This window comes from Phallusia mammillata, chromosome 1 (genome assembly GCF_965637545.1).
Source record: "Phallusia mammillata chromosome 1, kaPhaMamm4.hap1.1, whole genome shotgun sequence".
Lineage (NCBI taxonomy): Eukaryota > Metazoa > Chordata > Ascidiacea > Phlebobranchia > Ascidiidae > Phallusia > Phallusia mammillata.
The window spans coordinates 15,074,336-15,083,907 of NC_137252.1; the positions used below are offsets into that span (position 1 = coordinate 15,074,336).

At 34.4% G+C, this 9,572-nt stretch overlaps 2 protein-coding genes across 2 annotated transcripts; one reads left to right on the forward strand and one right to left on the reverse strand.

Annotated features, from left to right (window-relative positions):
* The first annotated feature begins 577 nt into the window (after positions 1 to 577).
* On the forward strand, positions 578 to 3,771 carry LOC145208922 (bifunctional peptidase and (3S)-lysyl hydroxylase JMJD7-like). The gene is made up of 7 exons (XM_080079171.1): positions 578 to 1,041; positions 1,167 to 1,324; positions 1,516 to 1,685; positions 1,823 to 1,977; positions 2,487 to 2,657; positions 2,733 to 2,844; positions 3,079 to 3,771. Exons 1-7 carry the CDS (start codon positions 731 to 733, stop codon positions 3,241 to 3,243), a joined length of 1,242 nt encoding a protein of 413 aa, XP_079935297.1. The 5' UTR covers positions 578 to 730; the 3' UTR covers positions 3,244 to 3,771.
* Positions 3,766 to 9,552, reverse strand: LOC145208921 (TBC1 domain family member 5-like). Its single transcript, XM_080079170.1, has 15 exons — positions 9,444 to 9,552; positions 9,002 to 9,240; positions 8,738 to 8,902; positions 8,605 to 8,672; positions 7,912 to 8,103; positions 7,659 to 7,709; positions 7,453 to 7,591; positions 7,077 to 7,210; positions 6,830 to 6,972; positions 6,274 to 6,380; positions 5,908 to 6,053; positions 5,562 to 5,623; positions 5,364 to 5,479; positions 4,861 to 5,088; positions 3,766 to 4,487 (listed from the first exon to the last, which is right to left on the reverse strand). The coding sequence occupies exons 2-15, from the start codon at positions 9,224 to 9,226 to the stop codon at positions 4,338 to 4,340; spliced, it is 1,926 nt and encodes a 641-aa protein (XP_079935296.1). The 5' UTR covers positions 9,227 to 9,240; positions 9,444 to 9,552; the 3' UTR covers positions 3,766 to 4,337.
* Positions 9,553 to 9,572: the final 20 nt, after the last annotated feature.

Consider the following 9,572-nt stretch of genomic DNA (forward strand, 5'->3'; position numbering starts at 1 on the left):
GATTGGGTTTATATTAAGTTAAGTTAGGTTACTGTCATAAATTCCTCAGGACATTGTCGACAACATAAAAGCTTTCTTTTTGACAAGAAATAAAGAACGACAAATACGTAACCGTAGATCAAGAAAACTAGGAACTTGACCTAAAAAAGATGACCATAGGCTAAATAACTAAGTAGATAACTCAAATTCTGACTGAGTTTCATTGTAGCCTATCATTTCACAATTTTGTTACTTAGCCTAACGGTGATGTAAATGACTTCCTTTTTAGTTTTTTACTACCCCATTTATCTTACAAATGCTGTGCAAGTTTCTATGTCGTCCAGTTGCTCGTATCTCTTTTGAGATAATTTGGCGGGAAGCACGTGTTTCCTGTTCTGCTACCAGAGTAACCAGATGTTTTCTTCAGTTGTGCTACGTGCGTGGTTTGGATTTTGGAATGCAAAAGGATTTAGTTGGCGCTGAGAGTCTCGGCATGTTTCCGCCATATGGCTTGCTTTCATCCATTCAATTATAGAACAATCGTGACTCGTTGTAAAACACGAGACTCACTCAAAATGAATAGATCAATGAGTAACTGGTTTTATAATAGAACGCAGTGGCAGTTTTCTTTTAAAAACATTTAAAGGGTGTCTTGAAAGATCGTGGTCTTGTTTATAACAACTAAAACGTTTTGACATTACTTTATGTAGCTACTAAAACTTAAGTTAGCCATGGTGTGAAGGCAGTTGCTATGGTGTTTTGTGTGCATTATTTGGTAAACTATATGTTTGTCTTTCTCTGCAGAAACATGTCATCATTTGTGATCCATGTTACTGTGGCAGTGCTCAATTTTGTGCTTGTTGTGATGGGTGGTGATCCACCTGGCCATATGCAGCCGATTGGAGCACATGCACCTCCTTTGCCACTTGCCGAACTGGACACATTTCCAGGCCCCATTGAGTTTTTTGATAATTATGTGAAGCCAAGTAGACCAGTTGTATTTCGTGGTGCAGCAAAACAGTTTCCTAGCTTTGACAACTGGAAAAACGATGACTATTTAAAGTAAGTTGTTATGCACTACTCTGTTTGCTACTGTATGATATAAACTGATGCACTGTAACACGGATAAAGCATTTAAAAACTGATGTTCAATACAACAAAAATGATATTCAAGACATGTTTTTCAGAAAGACCTATGGAAAATGGAGGATTCAGGCTGAGGAAGGGAAAAAGGAAAACAGAAGTTTAGGAGTTCAAGATATGAGCTACAGAAAGTTTTTGAGTGTTTATGCAAAATCCGACATATACCTGGTTCAAGACGTGCTGCCTCCTAACCCTATGACAAGTAAAAAACATGTAGTGTATAGCTTTTATAAAAAAATGTTTTTGTTTCTTACTCAATTAACCTTCAAAAGGTGAGTTTTTTTAACGAATAAGTTAAAATGAAGTAAATTACCTCATGATATCAGTCCTATATCCAACCAATATTATTGAAACGTGTTTTTGTTTAAAGCTGAAATTTACATTAATCAACAGAGGAAGTTTTTCTCCCTAAGTGCTTGCTTTGTGGAGGATACACAGATGTCATCAGCACAGCAGTAATGTGGTTCTCTTCAGGAGGAACAAAATCTGTCCTGCACAATGATCAGTTTGAAAATATTAACTGTCTTTATGATGGATCAAAAGAGTTGTATATGGTTGACAAGGCAAGTTCCCAGTTTATTTGCGAATTATCCAAATGTAGTTTACACTAGTGATGTGAAGCTAAAAGTGCAGTGATTTCTGGACAATGTTAACTTGACACTGTTTCATCTGAATTTTGTGTTTTTGTTGTTTATTGTAGAAATTTGCTGATTTGGTTCCTATTGATGTTATGGATGGTGGTTATAGCAGTGTTGATGTTGAAAAGGTTGACATGTACAAGTATCCAACACTTGGGGATCTTGAATGGCATCTTGGAAAAATGGAGGCGGGTGATTGTCTTTACATTCCATTGAAGTGAGTTAACACACTCTGCTATTGATCAAAAAATACAGTTTAGTAATAAATTTGTGCCACTTTAAGTTTGCAGCATTGGGGTGGTAATGGTTTTGAAGAATTCCTATCAGAAAAAGTAGAATGTTTCATTTGTATCATAAGTTAATGTATAAAACATTTTAAATTTTCAAAATGACTAGATAAAAATTAGTTCTGTCATTTAAAGCAGGGGTCCGCAACCGTTTTTGGACAGTGGACCGTTTTTTGAATTGAAATTTTATCGTGGACCAGCCTTTAAAAAACCAAAAATCATTAGCAATGAAACTTCTAAATTAGTTTATCATCCCCCCCGATACATGGACAAAAAGTTTTAAAGCATTTAACTTGAAAAAGTACATGGTCTGGTAACAAACACATTGCGGACTGGGTCACGGACCAGCGGTTGCTGACCACTGATTTAAAGCATTGTGTTAATTCAAACTTGCTTTGCCAATTTTGATGATCCATGCCTAATGTTATTGTATTTTCAGTTGGTATCACCATGTAAACTCTTCCCAGACAAGAAACTTGGCTATCAACATTTGGTGGAACAGAATGTATGATTTACCAAAACGTGAAGAATGTGCTAAACAGGAGGCGGACTTACCGTCTTATGATGCTTTGATTAATTACAAAATTGCTGACCCAATAGAACAATCCAGGTTTGCATGTCTACCTTTAAATACCGGTTGGCACAAAGTGTTTGCTGAAAAATTTCCATAACCTTCTCAATCCAGACCTATTTTGTTTGATACTTTCAATGAGGGAGCAAAATCTGTTTCTCGAGAAGACTTTGTATCACGTATTGAGAATTCAGTTGATGAAATGATGCAACCACCAGAAAATGTGGTAATTATTTGCAACCTTTGCTATTTAGACCAGGTTAAATTAAATAATATATTTGAGAAATAATAAATGTATCCTCCTTTTACAGCACACTTTAATTTGACAATAAATAGGTATCTAATTCAAAGGCTAACAACTTTAGTCTGTACACAACTTTAAAACTAATGTAAAATCTTTGTTTTTGCACTAAATAGTTGTCGATAGAATAGAAAAAAAAATGTAACAAATGTTCAACAGGATTTTGGAAAGTTATTTGATTTGATGGATACTAACAACGATGGTGATCTAACTGTAAAAGAGGTTTACGATACACCTGCAAAAATGCTGTATCCGTTCGTTGGTATTGGTGCATTTGTAGACAGCGGGCCACCAGAAGAATTTGACCAAAGGGATGAACTGTAGATAATCAAAACGTTGCAAAAACAAATTTTGTGCATAATGGTTATTTTTTACCAGAAGACAAGGAGATGAAGACAAAAGACCTTTTTTATCTGTATTTTGTGCAATATTAATTGTACATGTTTCACTGTTTCTATGCATTTTTGTTTTTAAATTTTCCAGCAATACAATGTTGTCTTCAGTGAAAAGTTCAGTGGTTTCCAACAAATTCAGTGGTTGCATTCCTTCAACTTTTCACAACATTTTCTTTTCTCAACAATATACTACATAGTACATGCTAAACCATACCAAGATCATCTAAAATTGGTTCCTTATCAACTTCACAGATCATATTTCCAGAACTTGAGTATTATGTGTACAAACCACATGTAAAAATGTGTGGTTTCGAAAAGTAAATTTCTTCCCCCGGGTCAAGAACCACTGGATAAGGCTACAGGTTTTATAAATCATAATTATTTTCTTTTGTGCTTTTCACTGGTATCTCTCTCTTTCCGAAAAATGTGTTCTCAGAATAAAACAGAAACCTTTAAATGTGATGATTGTTTATTGCAATAGATAAAAAAACTAAATTGCACTGAAGTATAATAGGGAAATCTGAAATAACTTTTATATGCTTGAAAACTTTTTGAGGCAAAAATAAACAGCTATGAAAATAATATTTAAGCCTGCTGGATATTATGATGGTTTGTGTACTTAATCTTTCAAAGCTGGTTGTGACTTTGGTGACTTGATCTTAAATAAAACCAAGTTTGATGGACAGAGAAAATAAAATAAAAAAACTCAACAACACAGCCTGACATCAAGCTGAAGTGCGAAACACCAATAAAACATAACATTTGAAGGTCAGCTTTTCATGCATCATGTTGCTTTGTAAAGAAACATATTTTACATTGAAAAATATAGCACCCAATCCAAAAAGGTTTGCCATGTTAGAAATTAGGGCATAAAGCTACATAAATTTAAAAGAATCAAAAGTTGCTAACTACATGTATTCTCATTTTCTGTTACAGAGAGAGGTGGTTTGCTTTGAAAGTGTATGAAAAAATAAAATGGCTTTAACAGAAACACAAAAGGGGCTCATCTGTTGATGACTCCACTTACAGGTTTAATGGGTCCTTCACTGATGGTTCAGGATGTTGTGGTAATGCATCAGGTGGTTTGGGCAGTTGGTCCAGGGTTGATTCCATATCAGACGAATTTGGAGGAGAAGCTTCCATACTGAGGCTTCCTCTCAATATATCACGGATCTAATAAACCAACAAACAACTGTTGCACCTTTCCACACTGAGGTTTCTCTTAGTATGTTGCGAATCAATACATTATGGCGATTACACATAATAACTCAAACCTTAATACTGTTTGAAGATATTAAAGATGTATATTACTTAGGTAAAGTATATATTACTTAAATAAACTGTGGTTTCCAACTTCACTGTCTGTAATTATATGCAAATATTGTCTCAATTTCTTATTTGACACTGTATGCTATTTTAATGTTAATGAATTACAAAATTAAGCAGACCTGCAGACAGTGCACACTGTTTCGACCTAAAAGGTCTCATCAGTGCAGCTGGTGACGAGAGATCGGCCGAAGCAGACCTGTTTCTTATATTTGCTTACTTGTTTAAGATTGGCCACTGCCACACAAGTCTCCTCATCAGAAGCTGCAAGTTCATCATATTCCTGAGGTGGACTAACTGTCACATCCACCTCACTGTTGGTGCGCGACCTTCGACCAACCACTCCATGCTGAAGTAGCCGAATGTTGGCATCCAGCTTGTCCGAGCAGAACCTGCATTTCTCTTGCAGTTCATCAATCTGGTGACGGAGACTGCAGATTTCATTTTCCTAAAAACATTTAGCACATTGCTTTAAAACTGGATGTCAGAAAGTAAGACAAAATTGTAATTGCAGTTTTTAAAAATTAGACTCAATTAAGGAATTTAAGAATAAAAACATTTTTTAAGATTATTACAACAAAATAAGCCTAATCTTAGTGTTTTTATTATTAGAATTTCAATTTTACAACAGTGTCACCACTGATCATAGATAAGTTTGTTTTTTCAATTTGTACTATTACAATAACCAGCAGTAAAAACATACAACTGTACAATTTTGGTTACCAGGTCCACATTATTTTGGATTGGTTGAAGTGCATTAAACTTAGGTCGGTTCACATCAGCTCTGCTCATGGACTTTGACGTGACGCGGTCTCTGCTAAAAGTAACTTCTTCTGATCCTAAGAAAAAGGTTGGTTTTAGAGATTCCAAACTTTACGTATTCTCTAAGGAATAAGTGACATAAATTATTTAAACTCATACCAGATGTTTTTCTCTGTTGTTTTGATCTTGTGGGTGGGGACTGCAATGCTTTTTTAATATCTCTGTAATATCAGTAAACATTAAGTATCTTCTATAAACCAACTTTATATTACACGGTTATATATGATTTACAATTTTATCAACACTACCTTGAGTCGTAATAATTTAATACAGTAATTTGTTAAGGATGAAACATGTCACCATTATTTATGTCAATTTTGGGCAGTTGATTTCTTCAAGCTTTCCATTTTGCAAATCTCATACACGTCTTTGCTTGTCTTAATGAGTTTTTAATTGTTCACTAAACTGCATTGGGCAAAATGGCAGTCAATATCTTACTGACAACCTGCCAATTGTGGAAAATGGATTGTCAATCTTGAAAGAAGGCAAGAAACTGTTTCCCTTGCTTTTCTTGACAGGAAATTTGTCATCAGTTTTGATGGGTGGCAGAGCTTGCTGACGAAACTTTGTGTGTGATGGTCTGCGGTTGTTCTGCAAACAACATTTACTATATTTATGCATTAGCAAATTTAGTCATACACAGTCCTTTACTGTTTGCATAATTTACAATCAAGGCATTTTTTTCAGAAATTAGCAAAGACATAACTAGTACAGTAACACTTCATAAAGACCTAAAGCAACCATCAGCAAACCTTTCTGACACACAAATTATAAGTAAATACCACATAAAACAAGCCAAGTGGGTCTGTACCTTTGGGTCTCTAAAATAGATTGCAAGGTGTACAAGGTCATAAATATCTTCAATAGGAGGATATTTCATAAGTAGTTGCATACAACTACAGTAGTCCGACAGCAACACTGCAAGTAATATGGGATAGTTATATGCTATCCAAGAAGACGCATCTTTTTGTATGTTTCTCATCCATTAACATAAACCACTTCTTGCATTTATGAAATAAGAGTCAATAGACTCATAAATTCTGCAAATTAATCTAACACCTGCCACAAACAATAACGTATGTACTATGTCCAAACCAAAAGATGTATTATATTCCAACTAAAATCTGTTTTTTTTTACAGTAACTAATATTCAACACAAGTGATTCTAATCCATTTTCCTGAAAGCCCCCTTTTCAAATCAAAGTATTTTCACAAGTATATATTTGTTCAATTTACCCAGAGGCTAGGTTTCTATTTACACAACAAAACAAACACTTCAACATGCTTACTTCCATTAACACAGCTGGTTGAGAACCCCAGACATGGAGCATAGCAAACTATGCACACTTAGAAATTGTAAAACTTACATTGTTCACGGATGTTAAACATCATGGCAACAAAAATGTAGTCAACAAGATCCAGAGTTGGACTGTCAGCAAACAAAGCATCCCAAAGTACAAGCAAATCTTGCAACACAAATTCTCGACCAAACAGCAAACGAACCCATCTCCTTCAAAACATAAATTGGTGAAATCACAACTTGCAGTAACTGGAAATCAACTATCTCTACACAAAACATAAAAAAAGACATCAAAAAAAATAAAGTTTACTTACAATCCATATACTTGCGGGATGATTTGTAATCTAGTTAGGTGATGATATAATTCATGGTCATACATCCCGAGCAACTTGTCATGGATGTGGTTTAGTTTGTTGGTAATTTCTAATGGCGGACTTGGCATATGATTCTGTGAAAAAAAATACAAAGTGAAACATATAAATATACCTCAAATCAGTTCACCTGAAGAGCCTATGGAAATCTAATCTACTTATTTAAAAATATTGATATAACTGAAGCACATTGTATTTTACTGGTGGTTTTGTACAATATCGTTTGTTAAACATTTTGTTAACCAGCAAGTGGGTATTACAAGTTACAACACAAATTTCTAATGCAAAAAGAGTTTTTAAAGGTAAGCAAAAATCAAACCTCATTAGACTGAAAAGGAATTGTTGGAATGGGTGAAGCATCTTTTTTATCATCATTGTCCTCAATTGGGGTTGCTTGCGGGGTTTCAGTTACAGCATACCAACCATTTGTAGCATCCATAACTTTGGAAAACATTACGCTGGAATAGACTTGCCCATTTTACTGTCATTAAAATTTCAACAACAAAAATGTACACATCAGCTTACTATGCATCATGTTCCAAATACTCTTCACTTAAAACATCTGTCACAATTTTCCTGCATAAAATGAAACACAGTAAAACATAAATCTAAAATACCTGTTTGTTTGTTTGTTTATTTTCAGTAAATGCATGCAAAAAAGGTTGATGAATTAAAATGTTTTATAACTATAGTCTATGTTTGTAAGCTTTTACAGAATACACTTTTGAAAGTAAAATTTTGGTACAGTTGGTGCAGACAAAACATTGTGACAACTCACGGAAGTGTTCCCATATCTCTTGCATGTGCAGCTCCTTGCAAGTCACAATGTAAAACGAAAATAAGTGGAGCTAGAAGTTCATGCATACCTTGTCGGTATGACAATTGCTCATGTTCACGAGCATAACAAAACAAGATGTTGGCCATCATGTTGTGCACTTTGGCTGAATGGTAAAAATCTAGTTCTGGACATCTGTACATAAATCATGTTAATATGTACCAATTTGTATGTTGTCATTTGTAAATAAAAAGGTTTTATTTCAACCACACATATAAGCAACTCCTCTTTGAGCATTTTTTGTTTAAATAGGGGTAGAGTTTTTAGGAGCAGCATAACTGAGAAAATCAAATCATTTGATAAAATGTGGAATGATGGTCCACAACTTTGGTTGAAGTAGAGCAAAAGTTTTCACACGCAGGTGTACAGAGCATGTTTATGGGGCCATGAAAAGCATTTTGGTATGACGCAAATAAGATCTTTGTGTTTGTTTACAGTTGCACTTCTCTTTATTAACCCCGGCCAGTTGCCAAACAAGACTTATTTTTATCATGACTCCTCAAACTTAAATTCAAATTTATGGAATTTTCTGGACATTTCATAATGTTTTGTTGTGCTTTCACTGTTACTAAATTTTTCAATATTCAACAGCTACATACAAGATAAATAATTTAACACAATTAAAGTATAGCTCACGTTCTTGAAACATCTCTTTCTATTAGCGTTTTCAATTCATTGTTTCGGAAAAATAAGGACCATGAGCTCTGGAGACAAACACATTTTTTAAAATTACATCATCCTGCAAATTAACCATCTAATAGTATCTTACTTCAGTACTTTGAGATAGTGGATTTTCAACCTGAATGTCGATTCCCTGGTCTTTTACTTTAGAGTTCTCAATGTGTGCTGTTTTGATTTTATGGTACACATCACGAGTTTGGGTTACAGCATTGTGCCAATCACTCAAATCTTGTGGCAAACAGCCAAGGAACACCTGTTTTGAACATTTTGTTGCATATAGGCAAAATTATAAGACCTTTATATTGAGCCTACTTTGACTAAAACAGCATATATGCAACTCAAATGTACCCACCCTCCAACATATGCTTCTAAAATGGCAACTTCTCAAGCTCTCTTTAAATGCGCTTGTGCGCAGTCTTTGCAAAAGGTCATGTTTATTTGATGGTGACTCATTTTCACCGAAATAAAATTTCCATTGTTTCAGATAACTCATAGTTGTGTCAGTATTTGAAGGTACTGAAATAGGTTGCTCATTATTTGAAGTTTGGTCACCATTCTCCATCAAACCGTCCGCCATTTTGCAACAAAAACCTATAAAGAATTGAAGAACAAAGATGACACTGTTATATAGTACAAAAATATAACTACGACAGCACTGACAAATAAGGAAAGTTAAATGTATGGCATGCCTATTTCCAATGATACTGTGACAAAAACTGTATTTTAATTACACTTTTTTATCTCAGGAATATACAAGGAGTTTAAGATAACTTACAAATTACTAATTTACTTACCAGCGATCTGACAAAATCGAGTTAAGGCTTGTTGTTATTGAACACAATAACAAATATATCAGGATTAGCACAAAAACAGGGAACTTTAATATATCTCATCCATTTTACCCGGACATTTACTGACCACTC